We start from the raw sequence: 15,720 nt of genomic DNA, 5'->3' as shown, positions 1-15,720 counted from the left end.
TTGTGAAAAACTTATTCACATAAAAAAATAAAAGGTCAAACATATTTGATAACATTTATGGCTTGTTTTTGTAAATTTGCTTGATTAATTTGATTAGAAGATAATTAAATTTTATAAATAAATTATTTTTTTAATTAAATTATTGGAAGAGGTTTATATTCATGTAGGGGGTTTTTTTTATTGTTTTTTTGTTGCTTTGTTTTTTTCAAGTAAGAATTATAAATTTATTTGACTTTTGTGTTGTTGTTTACTTATCATTTTTTTAAAAATTTATATTGAAAAAATATTTTTTTGCAATCATAGAATTAAGGTTTTATTTGAGATAATTATTATTATTGTTTTCTAAAATATTTTTTTGTGCAATTTTTTTTAAACAAAAAAATAGTTGCTAAAAGCAAGGTTTTGAAAATCGGATTGGACAATGAACCGGAACAAGGAGAGGTTCACGGTTCGATCGGTCTACACGGTTCGACCGGTCGAACCGGATGACGTAATAAATAATAAGTATTATTTAAATTTAGTAAAATTAACATAATAATAATGTTATTATTCAAAGTATGAGATAAAAAATTAAGCTAAAAAAATTATGAAACATAAAAAATTTATATAATTAAGTAAAATAATTATTTTAAAATCTCACATAAAAAAGCCCCATATAAATTTAGATATAATATATATTCTTTCATGACTTTTTTAAAGTTTAAATTTTATAGTATATATAACTCTGTGTATCAGGATCTCATTTGTTGTCCGGAGAGTAATTTCTCGGATGGATGAGCACAGATTTTGGATTCTAAACTTAGCAACAGCCTTTCGTACTTTTTTAAAAATAGAAAGTCCTATTTGCCACGTGTCCATATATGTAGCATCACGGGGTGAAGAACATTATCAGAGACCGCGAAGACTTCGGAACTGGGATTTCTGCTACTTCGTCTGTTGTGACTCTTTCTCTACATTTCTCGTTCTCTTCCTCAGCCTCAGATCTCGCTTGCGGTCGCGGCGATGCGGTTTGCCTCCTTTTTCGATGAGGTCTCCCGGGCCTTCCGCGATCGAACCGCCTTCTTCAAGCTCGTCGTCATCATGGCCGGCGCCAGGCATGCGATTCTCTTTCTCGCCTCGCCTCTCTATATCGTATTTTCCGTTTAATCTGTGGATTTGAGCTTCTTGGGCTCCTCGGTTTTAGTTGGAGTTACTTGATTGTGTCTTTTTTCGAGTTGATTTACACTTCTTGTTCACTGCTATTCTCATTCGACGCGGCTCGTGGGTCTGCCAATGTCTTCGTTGCGTGACGGCAGTAGTTTTTGGAGTGTGCTTTGATGGTTTTTGAAATACCTTTTGGCTTGTAGTTGGTTGATTGGTGCTGTGCGAAGATCATATTTGTAATGAGGGGAAGGGTTTTGTTGTTTATACTGATTACAGTAGCCGTATACGTCAGGTTCGCCTATACCTAAACTGCTAAACCGAAATTCCATATGGAAAACTCGGAATAGTTCTGTTAAGCAACTTAATGGTGCTTTATTCTAGATCAAAATCTGAAACATATTGTTTTATCCATAAAATGGGCTTATTCATTCGTGAATGTTATGGACTTTGACTTGATCTCTGGGGAATGATTTAATCCAGACCGAAATGCCGTTCAGTTTCCCATTGTTCGGTTGTGCATTGAGTAAGATTCCCTTCGTTATAATTCTTAAGAGAAGTTGTTTTTCTTTTTGCATAGCATTGGCTAATAACGCTCTATTACTTGTCTGCACAGTTAAGCTTTTGGAAAATAATTTTGAGCTATAGGTAAATTTGATCTGCAGAATGACTTTGCTTTGCCTACTTCAGCTTTTGAACGTTGCAAAATGGGCTAGAACTTGGTTCTAGCTTTTTTGAGATTTTTCTTTGGTTGTTTAGGATTACCTGAGCCTACTGAAATTCATTAGAACCAAGCTTTAGTATGTTTTCTGCGTATACATTAACTTAAATTAAATTGTACCTTGGTGTTAGACTTAATTCAGTCTGGAAGTAAGAAACACAAGTAAATGAAATATGTAAAACAAAACTGAAAACATGTTGTCTTCTTGATGAATGGACTTACTGTTCAGCAAATAGTTCTTTAAAGCAACAAGGTTAAAATGGCATGTAAAAATCTATTTTCTTCGGAGCATTTACGGGTGACTGGATTGCTTATTTTAGCAAGATCTTCATGTGGCCTGATTGAGTCTGAACCAGGGATATAACAGGTCCTGTTCATTCTGTAATTGCTTGCAATCTTAATATAAAATTGTACTTAAAGCATCAAAATTAATTAAAGTTGTAGTAGAAGTTACATCCAGTAAAGTGTTTAATCCATGCTTTTCAGAATGTAAAACTATTGAACATACTCTGTGTCGCTAAAAACATATCCATATATCTAAATCTCAATTGCTAGGGCTCCCTCTGGCTTTAAATCATGGAAATTTGCTCTCACCATCATTGGTGTCCATATGCCTGATTTGATGCAGTAGAAGCATGGTAAACTAATTGAAAATTACATGGATTTGATTTGTGCTAGTTTTTCTTCACACAGATTAATGACTGGTTATGATCTTTTATTTTTATCTTAAACCATTTGACCGTAGGGCTGATGATATTGTCTCTCAGATGTTATTGTTTGCTTTCGTCAAAAGAAGAGACTAGAGGTTCAAATCTCACACAAAAAAATCTTTTTATTTTTGAGGCTGCAAGTAACCTCAAGTAATAGCTGGCACCATCCAAGGCATTACTAATGCTTGTAGCATTTCTTATTGTTTTGTATGTATATCAGTTCTCTTGGTTTATTTGTAGGTCTTCATTGATTTGTTTTTCTTTTTATCATTTTGTTTTCTTTTTTTTTGGTGTGGGCCTTAGATTCTGGTGTGGATTTTATGGGGGCAATAGAAAGCAATAGTAAATTGGTGAGATTTGATTACAACAAAAATCACTTCCCTACATTTTGTTGTATTATCTCAAACTAAATCTTTTACATATTTTTTGTTGGGATCATCAAAATTCCCATATGACTGCACAATTTTCAATTCAATGCATGGATTTCGAGGCAATTCAAAATGATAATGATGAGGACATCCGACCTTGGAAAGTTTACCAGAGGCGGGGATGACGATCTATGGTCACGCTCACACCGATTTATTTTTGAGTATTACATGTATTTGAGTTTATTGTTGCATTTTTCATTTTTACCCTCATTTGAGGGAATAATCATATGTAGGCCCTAACGACATTTTGGTCTTTTTATTTCCCTTCATTCTATGAGGCTATTTAAAAGCCACCACTTCCTCTTTTGAGGTTAATGAATATTATAATAAGAAATTTTGCACTTGTGTGTTTTGGGAGAGCTTGAGAGTTCTTGGAGATATTGAAGTCCCTAGGTGAGGGCATCGCAATACCCACCAACCATAGGAAGCGTCTGGGTTCGTGGTCGACCATCTCTTTTCCCTTCCTCCCCTCCGTCTCCACAAACCGCAGGCCCTATCTCCTTCCTCCCTCTCTTGGCCGAACCCCACCACCATCCCAAACTCGGTCGGCCACCCCATCTCCCACCTCCAAGCCACCGGCCATAAGGCCCCTCCTCACCTCTCCAAACTGTCGGCTTCAAGGTTCCCTTCCTCTTCCAAACCACTAGCCCCAACCGTAACCTAACCCTAGCCGCCGACCTCATCCCCCTTTCCCTTGCCTCCAAAATTCAAATATCTATTTAGTACTTTTCATTTATTCAATATCTTGAATTAGGAAAGTCATTTATTTCAATTCCCAATCAATTTGAATTTGAAATTATTTCCTAAAATATGATGGTTTATTTTAGGAAAGTTACTTAAATCAAGTCTGATTAAGTCTCAAATTGGATTTGATTAAAATCAATTATTCCCTATTTAAGATTCTTGATAAGGCAAGCTTTTAATCCCCTTCCCCAATCCCCACTAAACCTAAGCATGCCGGTGGCCCCTTCCCCCTACCCTCTCTCTTCTCCATATTAATTTCCTCCCCTTGGAGTTGCAATCAATTCTCCCAATAAGGAGTGCCTTTCTTTTCCCTCTTGAAATTCAAACTTCAAAACCCTAATCCCCTCCTACTCAAATATGAAATTCAATATCAAATTTTGTGAAAGAACTCCTCATCCTAGTCTTGGCCGACCACCCACTCCTCTCCCCACCGTTGTACTTGGCTTGATCCGTCACCTAAGGAAGAAAGGAGAGAAGAAGTGATGCAAGCAAACTAGAGAGAAGAGACAAGTTGGAGAACACCAGGACAAAGTATAAACCAAAATCGATTCAATTATAGCTTGCAAACAACCAAACAAACGTTCGAAGAAACAAAAGCCAAATCAAACGAAACAAAATAAAATCATAAAAATGCTATCCTCAGTATAACCGTCTAGCGGTTTCCTCACATGCAACGAGAGTAGGAACATATAATAAAATTGTGCTTAGGCTTGCAAATCGAGGGTCCACCACTACAAAAGAGTCCAACGTCCTACCAAACTCCTCCGGCAAATGTCTCCAAATTTCAGCCAACATACAACTTCCAAAGCTTAAGAAGAAGGATACAGGTGGAGTGGAACTTGCGTAGAGAAGAAGAGGTTAGAAGCCAAAACGAAATAGAGATGATAAGAAGGGGGTGGAACAAGCTCTCAAGCTTTTCAAAGGAGAAACCCTCAGGTTTTGTAGAGTTTTTACTCAGCTTTTCAACAACCTTCTCCATTCCAAAACAACTCTATTTTATAGGCAAAAGAAGGTAGATAAATAGCCATAGCACCTCCAACCAAATCCAATTAAAATTGGGGAAATGAAAGGCCAAAAGACACATAACAGCCAACAGAATTTCTGCATAGAAAACAGGGAAATGAGCCATTGAAAACCCCACCAGCAGCCACAGGAAACCAGCCAACAAGGGACCCGAAGAGCCAGCACAGGAGACAAGGAAGCATTTCACGGGAAAAACAGACAGGAGGGGAAAACCGAGAGGGAGGGCTACGGGAACAACAACAACCAACAGAAATCGAAAAGACAAAGGAAAGGGAAGAGACATAAGTCCACTCCAAAATAATGAGTTTAAAATAATAGCATACCTTTTTGATTTAATGAGCTAGGAAGTGCATTTATTCCCCAATCATTGAGCTAAACTTCAGCTCAAACATTTATGAGCTAACACCAATTGGAATCCAGCTTTTTAAGTTCATCACCAAGAAGCCAAGGCCCCACCCGAGAACAACAAACAACTCCAAACCGAAAACAACAAGCAGCCCAAGGACAAAATGGACCCAAGAGCAAGAAAATCCAAGGCTTGTCATGCCCAAGCACTTTCCTACCATGATCATTGGATGCCCAATCATCATAGGATATCTTAAAAAATATAAAACACAACTAACATTGTTCAAAATACATTAAAACAAAAATAAACTTAAAACATGAATGCATCAAGAAGCGACACTACTCCCTCTCCAATACTTTGATAAACTCCTCTACCCATGCATAGCGGATTCTGAACTTGATCACAGATTCGTTTACAACGATCAAGGTCTAGTCGATATCCTCAACTCACCGTTCTTTGACATCAATCCAGAAATTGATCAAGCCATAGAGGAATGCTTAGAGAGGATCGTCTTCACCCTCATCGAAGCCATTGACGAACAACTCTTCTCCGTGCATAGCAGATCGTTTACAAACCTTGATCAAGGTGAATCTTTCATCCATATCTTTTTCTTTTCTAAGTCTTACCTTAATTTCTGGCATCACAAAGATCATGCAATGCTTTCTCCGTTTTACCAATTATTAAAAGAGTTGAGTGAGGGACCCAACCAGCGACTATTCTTATTGTTAAATTAGGGATTTCTATTGAAACTCCACCATGCTTGCTAGTCTTGATTAGAATTGATTATTCGTGTTTCTAAACTCTTACATGTAATTTGACCTAAGCTTTAATCATCATTCTAATGTTCTAACTTTTTGTTTAAGTCACGAGAAGCTAACATAATTATTATTGCTCAAGTTCAACAGGTGTGTGATTTTAATATTGCATAACTTCGCATACATTCTAGTTCTACATCAGATACTCTAGTAGATAATTTACTCAGAAGAGAAAAATTGGAGGCCAAACATGTTTATAATTTCGTAAACTTAGTTTGCTACAACAAATCCATTGGTGATAAAATTAGGATGAATAGGTTTATGTTTGACTCAAAATCGTATAAATTGTTTTGGATCTTCATCCTTGTCTTTTCAAAATATGTGATCAAGCATCAACTATTAGGAGTCGCTAGATTAGCCCATAGGTCAACCTTGCATGATATCTCTTGATTTTGTCGATGCACCTCATTATTTTGGAAATCGTTTAGAGAAGTTTTGAATTCTCTAAGTTATGACCTCAACAAATTTTTTTTTTATGAGTCATTTATGCCAATGACTCTTTTGAAGATGCAAACATTTTCATATAAAAATAGTGGGGCAATTGGGTGTATTTCTATTGACCAAATTCAAAATTACAAACCTTTTGGAACTATTTTTGTTGAATTGACACTATTGAAGTGTTCATCATCAAGATCTACAAGTTAATATATTCATATTACCGATCAAAGATATCAACATGGCATCAAGGACTATTTTTCAATTGGGTTTGAATTTGCTTTTGAAGTAAACTTTGATCTCAAAGGCTAGATAGGCCATATTTGATTCAATATTCAACCCATTAACATTTGATCACTCCTCCATGGTATATCACCTCTTCTCTCGAATGCCACGCCACTTTTCTGATTTGGGCTCGTTGTAGTGGACCATATTCCAAAAATTTGAATGCATCTTTCATAACACTGTCTATCACTTCACACTATATACCTTGAGGACTACGTCACTTCTCAGATTGGTTTCAGCCTTGCGTGTAAGGTGAACTTGATATTGAAAGTTAATTTCTGGCTTTTTTATGTAAGGGAGGGAGACATGCAGTTTCTATGCTAAGAAGTTTTAGTTTTTCATAAATCCTTTTTTTGCATTACTTTGAATGAAAAAGCAAAAGAATTACTTTAAAATCTTGACATCATTATTAAGAAAAAATATGAATAGAGAAAAATCTATAAAATAGCAGAAATTTTTTGTAACTATACCATTACTTTATATATTTTCTAATTTTTAAGACCCATGATCATTTTTTGATATTCCAACCCATTTTTTTAGCTTAAAGCCTCAACAAAAACTCAAGATGCATTTTAAGCCCTAAAAGTTAGTTTTAGGCTTTTAGGTAAAAATTGAGTTTCTTTCCTAAGATTGGAACAACAAAATTGCAAGTTTATAGGAAATACTTGTATATTTCAACTAAACCCTAACAAGATTGATTAAAACAGCAGGAAAAACTGAACCATTCCAATTAAACAATAAAAAACAGTAGATTTTATTGTAGGAATCAAATCAACGAAAAGAAACAAAGCAAAGATACAATTGATCCTCAATTCGAGAGGAGGATCGTTCTCTCCCAATCTCTCGATGAATCTAGAACCTAAGACACTAAGAAGAAACTCCAAGAGAACACAATAATCAAGCATAGCTCTAACCCTAAACAACCCATACTATTAAAACATTAATTGTCTAATTCAATATATATATATATATATAAACTCTTTAATTCAAATTTTTCCTCTCATTCCTAGCCACCCACCTCTCTTTCTTTAATTTGCTAGGGGTGGGGCCCACTAGCTTGGTTGACAATCATTAAAGGAGGCGACTCTTGTCCACCTCCTATAAATAAGAGCCGGCCTTTTGGCCTGCTGGGTTGGTTCAGGTTGAACCGACTTAACAATACTACCCTCTTAAAGAATCACCTTGTCCTCAAAGTAAAACTAATGAAACTGATGTTTCACCCTATCATATGGCTCCCATGTGGCATCGTAGTCCGGGAGGCTCTTCCACTTGATCAGCACTTACTTAGTTCCATCTTCTCTCTAGTGAACCCCCATCAACTCCAAGGGTTCCAAATCACCTCTAAATCCTTAGTGTCACCGGTAACTCAGAGCTTGCTGCAGAATCTCCAATTGCCCTCCTTAGCTGAGATACATGGAACACTGGGTGTATAGTTACTATTGGTGGTAGTTTTAGCCGATAAGCCACCGCTCCAATCCTCTCCAATATCTCATATGGCCCAAAGTATCTTGGAACAAGCTTTTCATTCCTCCTGTTGGCGACTGACCTTTGCCTGTGAGGTTAGAGCTTCAAGAACACCCTTTTCCCTATCTCAAATTGGATGTCCTTTCTATGCCCATTTGCCTGTTTCTTCATAATCTATTGAGCTCTCAGTAGACGCCTCTTCAATTCTTCCAATACGTTGTCCTTCTCCTCCAAGTACTCATCCACTGAAGAAATTGGAGTGCTTCTATGCCCAAAGTGCACCAAGTGAGTTGGATTCCTTCCGTACAATGCATTGAATGGGGTCATTTGAGAAGCAAAATGAAAAGAGCTGTTGTACCAATACTCAGCCCATGCTAGCCTTTTGACCCATAACTTGGATGTCTCCATCGCAAAGCATCTTAAGTAAGTTTCAAAGCTCATGTTGATCATTTCTGTTTGGCCATCCGTCTGTGGGTGGTAGGCAGTGCTCCTCTTTAATATTTTCCCATGTAGTTTGAACAACTGCCTCCAGAAATAGTTGAGGAGCACCTTATCGCTGTCAGATATTATAGCCTCTGACACTCCATGTAGTCTGACCACCTCTCTGATGAAGGCTGATGCCACTGTCACTGCGGTGTATGGATGTCGTAGGGGAATGAAATGAGCATACTTTCTCAGTCGATCCACCACCACCAAGATCACTGTGAACCCTTATGATCGGGGTAGCCTATTTATGAAATCCATGGAAACCTCCTCCCATACTCGACCTGGTAAAACAAATGGCTGTAATAATCCTCTTGGAGACATGGCCATGTATTTGTTCCTCTGACATATCTCACACCGGGCTACCATCTCCTCCACATCCTTATGCATCCCCTTTCAGTACAACTCTGAAGCTAGTCTCCTGTAGGTCTTCTGCACCCCTGAATGACCACCCCCAACAGTGCTCCCATGGAACTCCTAGAGCAAGTGTGGAATGAGGACTGATGTCCCAGGCATCACAAACCTCCCCTAGTACAGGAGTCTCTCTCCTTCTAAGGAATACTTCGGATGGATACTCCATTCCCTCAGTAAATATGCCTTAATCTTTCCAAATCCTCATTTCGAGCACTCTCCTCCTTAATGGCCTCCCAATCTAACATCAATGTAATTGAACTGTTGTTGCATGCAACTCCCCCATACATCTGGAAAAGGCATCTGCCGCCTTGTTCTCCAGTCCTGGCCTGTATTGAATTTCAAAATCATAACCCAACAACTTGGACAGTTGGACAACCTCCTTTGATGCTCCTTTGTCACCATCCGCTGCTCCAACAAGTACTTCAAGCTCCGCCGGTCCGTCTTGACAATGAAATGCCTACCTAATAGGGAGGTCCGCCACTTCTGGATAGCTAATACAATGGCTATAAACTCCGGCTCATAAATAGATTTCAGCCTGACCCTAATTGTTAACACCTAGATGATAGGCAATGGGTTGATGATTTTACCTAAGCACTGCCCCTAATTCATATCCTGAAGCATCTGTCTCTACCAAGAACACATGAGTGAAGTTCAATAGTGCTAAGACTGGTACAGTCATCATAGCTTTCTTCAAGCTCTCCAAAGCTGCTGTGGCTTCCTCCCTCCATAGGAACCCATCCTTCTTTAACTGTTCTGTTAGTGGCTATGCTTTGGTGCTATACTCCTTCACGAATCTCCTGTAGTATCATATTTTTTTAAGGTACTGGCCATCTCAACATTGATTGGTCTGCTGCTACCCCCTCTTTGGATATATTATGACCCAAATACTCTACACTAGCCTAGGCAAAACAACATTTCTTCAGGTTGGCCCTCAGCTGATGCTCCTGCAACACCTCTAACACCCTCCTCAAGTGCTCCTTGTGTTCCCCCTCTTTCATGTTGTAAACTAGGATATCCTCAAAGAACACCAAGATAAATCGCCTGAGATAAGGTTTGAAAACCTTGTTCATGAGTGACTGGAATGTGGCTGGTGCATTAGTAAGGCCAAAAGACATCACTAGGAACTCATATTTCCCCTCATGAGTTTTGAAAGCAGTCTTGGGCACATCTTTCTTCTTCATTCTGATATGATGATATCCTGACTTCAGATCTATCTTAGTGAAGATTACTGCCCCACTCAGCTCATCAATCACTGGTATAGGAAACTTGTCTAGCACAGTCTCCTTATTTACTGCCCTATAGTCCACAAAATCTTCAGCTACCATCTTTTTTCTTAACCAGTAATACTGGACTAGAAAAAGGATTAAGATTGGGCCTGATAATCCATACCTCTAGCATTCTCTAATCAGCTTCTCAATCTCATCTTTTTGAAATTGAGGATAGCGGTATGGCCTGCCGCTGATGGGTGATACACCTTCCCTCAAGGTGATAACATGCTCCTTCACCCTTGGTGGTGGCAATCCTTGAGGTGGCTGAAAACCCTCATATAATTACTAAATCAATGGTCGGACTGAGGGAGGTATGTCCCCTCCCTTCTCCAATCTAGCACCCTCCAGTCTGTGCAGTTCCACTAAAAAACCTTCCCCCACCTCATGTATACTTCTCACCATGGTTTTGAGAGATACCATTACTTTGGATAGCCTTGCATCTCCCCTTATCATCATCTTTCTTCAATCCACCGTCAACTCCATCGTGATTGCTCTCCAATTGACCTTGGTGTCCCCTAAGATCTGCAACCACTTCATCCTCAAGATGATATATGTACTTCCTAACTCCAGTGGGAGAAAATCCCCTCACCTTAATCCCTTGGATGGTCAAAAAAACGCCTCTATAGATCCCCTGGCCTTTCTCTACCTTCCCCGTACCCATCATCACCCCATAATAGCCGGTGTCCACCAATTTCACTCGTAGTTGGTCGACAACCTGAGTGGAAATAAAATTGTGGGTAGTCTTACTGTCAATCAGTACCAACACCTCCCTGTCCCTATCCTCTATCTTCCCTTTCACCTTCATGGTATGATTCGTAGTGAATCATACCATAGAGTTCAATGAAACCTCTGCTAGATCCAGATGTAGTCTCTCCCATCTCTTCCTCTACCTCTCCCTCACTTCCCTCCTCAGTTTTCTTGTCATTATAGATGGTGAGAACCTGAAGAGTTCGGTTCCTACACCTATGCCCTGGAGTATACTTCTCATTACACCTGAAACATAGCCTCTTTTTCCTCTTCTCTAGCATCTCCTTCTCCGTCAGTCTCTTGAAATTACCCTCACTTTCTCCTCCTACTGGCTTCTCGCTAGTGGTCTCATGAAATTCTCCTGCTGTCGGTCCCTTGGATGCTAAAAGAGTGGTCTCCATCCTGTAAGACCCGCCCCTGAATTGCCGCTCCTGGCTCCCCTCTCATGATACCTCTAATTTTTCACCAGCTGTGCCAACTCCATGGCCTCTCCCAAATCACTAGGCTTCATGACCTTCATTGCAGCTTTGATATGCGATTTCATCCCCTTCAAGAAGTTCCCCTCCAATACCGTCTCTGAAAATTTCTCTACTTGATTGGCTAGATGCTCAAACCTCTCCCTGTAGTCTACCACTGATCCGTCCTACACTGGTGCAAAGAATTGCTTATAAAAATCTCCTGCCATGTCGGTTTGGAAACGTTCTATTAAACAATCTTTGAACACCTTTCAGCTCCGTAGGGTCTCCTCTGATCTCTCCACTGGTACCATGACAGCGCATTCCTCTCCAAACAGAAGCCTGTTGTTGTCAACTCCATCAACCCATTGATGTTGAAGTACCTCTCCACCTTATAGATCCACCCATGTGCATCCTCACTTTCAAAAATGGGCATCCCCGGCTTTTTTATCTTTTGATCTCCCCTGTTTCCCTTTATTCCTCCATACTTTTCCCCTAGGCCGGTTGTAAACAAGAGCCGGAACAATAATAATATACTTTATGATATATTAAAATTATACGCACAATAATAATAATAAGTACATATTCTATTATAAAAAATAAAATTTTATTAATAATTTACCATAGAAATTATATATTGAAATATATTTTTTAAGTATATATAAATTACATAATATGTATGCATTTATATACACACACACGCATGATTAATTTTATTAATTTTGTTGGATACTTACACTTACACAACCAAACAGTAGAATAGTAGAGGAAATGCTATTTCTTTGTGAACAACCTAGCAGTCTTTTTAGAAGTGATTTCCTTAACTTCTACTTCTAGAAATGAGACGTGTTACCTGCTCTTAACTTGCTGACAACCAAATTGGCTCTAAGTGAAAGACATGAAATGCATCTTAATGTGCTATGAATGTAATACTGTTCTTGTATGCACTGTATTGAAAATATGAACTACTAATCTGGATCCATGTAGCCATTTAACATGCATTGATTGTACTTAAAAAGAATTATAATAATGTCCTTTGAACTATTATTTATTTGACTTATTTAATGTGAACGGTGGGGGATTTTTATCATCCACTTATATTGCTTTGTTAATATGAGAATTTGGTCTGCTGGATTTGTTTGGCTAGTATGATGTTTTTTCTATCATGACTAGGTTACTGGAGTGTCTTGTTAAGGTCTTGGCATCCTTTCTCAATTTGCTAATAGTTTCTTTGGGCATTAAACATTATTTTCTTAACTTCAGATCAAGGGAGAACTATAGCATTTCTAGCTGTAGACTAGAGACATGCTTTTTCATTTTGCATTATTTGAGCTGCTGTTATATCTTAATCGAGAGAGTTTATGACTTACGGCAGTGGAGGAGGTCTTGTTGCTTATGCTGATGCAAGATCGGATTTGGATTTGGCATCATCCCATGGACCTACAAAGAAGAAGGTGGTAATACTTGGTACTGGTTGGGCTGGCACAAGCTTTCTAAGGAACCTGGACAGCTCCCTTTATGATGTACAGGTCATATCACCTCGTAACTATTTTGCATTTACTCCTTTACTACCAAGTGTTACGTGTGGAACAGTGGAAGCACGGAGTATCGTTGAGCCGATCCGCAACATCATGAGAAAGGTTCTTGTTTGTACTTTTGATTAAGTTACATATACTTGATCGGTTTAATTTCACTAATGGACAATTTTAACTTGATTAGGCAGAATGCTGCTTAAGGGTTTTTGCTATGAGCAATAATTCTCATTCTATGTTTCTTACACTCAGCTACTACTAATTTTGTGTCAAATATTTTTCTTTTTTATGATGTGTTGTAATACAATAAACAAAATAATGCATATTGTTATGATGAGGATTGTTGGATGTTACCATAGTGTTATGGAGAGGAATTTTTCTTAGCGTTTACTTTCTATCTACCTATATTTAGCAAATCTGTAATAATTTGCTATACTTGATTTAAGAGATTATGAGCTCCAGACTTTAAAGCCCTTGTGTTGGGATTGTGTAAAAAGGCACTTCTAGGGTTTTCACTTTGGAGGGCTTGACCCTGGTTACTTAACCTAATTATCCACTTCTCCATAAATCATGGTGAGCAATTTTGCTTTGAACTAAAGAGACCTTTGATGGCTTCTAATTTTTCTCGGGAGATTGGATGAATGTTGAGGGAAATCCCTTGTGGTGCTCTTGGAGTTTATTTTAGTGAGGAATTGCTATGTTCTTCTCAATGGCTTCCTCTCTAGAAATCTAATAGATTCGTGATGCATTTCTTACATGTGATGTAGATTGTTGAAAACCCCTAGAGAAAGGTTGCTTCGTGCAACCCTCAAACTATTTTTAGGAAATATGAATCATTTGCCTCTATTGAATACATTTAGGAAAGTTTCTTCTTGCAAAACATGAACTACTTCTAGAAAATATTATTTGGCTACTCGTTGTCCATTGAATATATTTCTAAGTTATTACCAATTATTTTAGCTTTCTTTAGGAGTTAAATGTAGATGAGTAGAGAACTGGTAAAGAAGGAATTTGAAGTTGAACTTGATATTATATGATACTTTTATATAATTCTTATATTTCATGTTATTTTGCTCTTAGAACATTTGGATTTTAATTCTATTTTATGTAATTTATCATTTGTCACTTTACATCTTGTGCAAATTTTTATTTTATATGTATGCCAATTTGTTACTTTATATTTCAATAGAAAGTTAATGGCATCCTTTAACATATTATTTGAGTATTATATAAAAATCACTTTTAATCATTATTTTTACTGTACGCAATTTTTTTTAATTTTGAGGTTTACCCCTCTCCTCACAAACAAACAAACGACTCAATACTCAATTGCACAATTTTTAACCTTGCTTAAACTCTACAAAAGAAGCAATAGCCCCCTGCAGAGGTTGAGAGAACCGCTTTAGTGACGTCCCTTTAGCAATAGTAAAAAATTACATACAATTCGGTGTATTATTGATATTCATCAAAGAGATAATAGTCTTGAAATGAGTAATAGGCTTAGTTGAATCCATTTTTCCTTTTATAAACTTTGTAGGTTACATTGCTTTTGAGATTTTTATTCAAAATGCATTCGACAATTGTAATTTTCACTTTAATTGCCAAGTAAATTCTTCTTTACTCCTACGAATGTATTTTCATCTATTGCTTGAGTTGAAGTTAGTGCTCTTACATTTGGAATTTGCTAGTGAATGATGAGTTTGAGGATCCTTTTGGAATTTGAACCCTTGGAGTGACTTTATAAACACAATACACACTAGGTTTTCTTGAATCATTTTAGTAAATCTACCTTTTATTTTTGTCAATTGATTGTTTGTGAAAAATGTTTGTTTTCCATTTTTTTTAGTTCTCTCATTTTGCTACTCAAATGCTTATAATACTTGATTTCAGACTCCAGTTTTAGGGATGTTGAATTTAAATTCGTTTGTAGACATTTCCATTAGCTTACTAATTTGAATAACAAAATAAAAAGAGGAAAACTAGAGAGAGAATCTAGAATGAAAAGGAAATTTTATTAAATCACATAAAATATAAACTCAAGTACAAATGATTCGATGTATTGGTCTCTTCCTTTGACCCTATATTTATAGGCTTGGATCAAAACACAATGTTACAAAAACTTGTATTTAAATTTTATAAACAAAATGGACATGGCAAAGCTAAATTAATGTTTGCTGTGAAATATATGAGGCTTGAGGCCTAAGATATATAAAAATATATTTATAGACTAATATAAGTTGAACCATAGAAAGTAAATTTTGAACTTCACTTGAATCCATCAAGTTCTGGCTAGTAACATTCATGCTAAATTGGTGGTCTTGGTGAGTTTGGGTGAGTTGGTTATTAGATAAGTGCCCAAATATTTGGAAAAGTATGCTTACTCTGTCCTTAAGCTGAGTACACTTGAATTGACGGCCTTGGCTTATTATTTGAAAGGCTAGTTCCCCATAGTCCGAGCAATTTCAATAGATTGGTTCTTCTGACTTAGCCAACTAACTTTTAACACGATTTATTGAACCGGGTTGACTTGACTTGAACTGGGTCATAGTGATATTTGAGTATATAGTTAGTTCCCTAATTCTATTTTATCTTTAGAAATGACCTACGAAATGATAAAAGAATTAAATAGATTTAAAATCCCAAAGAGGCAGCAGATCAAGAATGATGCTAATTTGTTGTATCGATAATGACCTTGATTTGACCAGTTGCT

The 15,720-nt window shown here is 37.3% G+C and overlaps 1 protein-coding gene across 1 annotated transcript in view; it reads left to right on the top strand.

Annotated features, from left to right (window-relative positions):
• Positions 1-879: 879 nt before the first annotated feature.
• Positions 880-15,720, top strand: part of LOC110097121 (external alternative NAD(P)H-ubiquinone oxidoreductase B2, mitochondrial) — a 39,242-nt gene continuing 24,401 nt past the window's right edge. The window contains exons 1-2 of the mRNA XM_020823364.2: positions 880-1,094; positions 12,854-13,118. Coding sequence (XP_020679023.1) covers positions 1,003-1,094; positions 12,854-13,118 — 357 coding nt within the window. The 5' untranslated portion in view covers positions 880-1,002. The remainder of the gene's footprint in view (positions 1,095-12,853; positions 13,119-15,720) is intronic.

This window comes from Dendrobium catenatum, unplaced genomic scaffold (genome assembly GCF_001605985.2).
Source record: "Dendrobium catenatum unplaced genomic scaffold, ASM160598v2 fragScaff_scaffold_1148, whole genome shotgun sequence".
Lineage (NCBI taxonomy): Eukaryota > Viridiplantae > Streptophyta > Magnoliopsida > Asparagales > Orchidaceae > Dendrobium > Dendrobium catenatum.
Note: the sequence above shows the minus strand (reverse complement) of the source record. Positions and strands in the feature narration are given on the sequence as shown.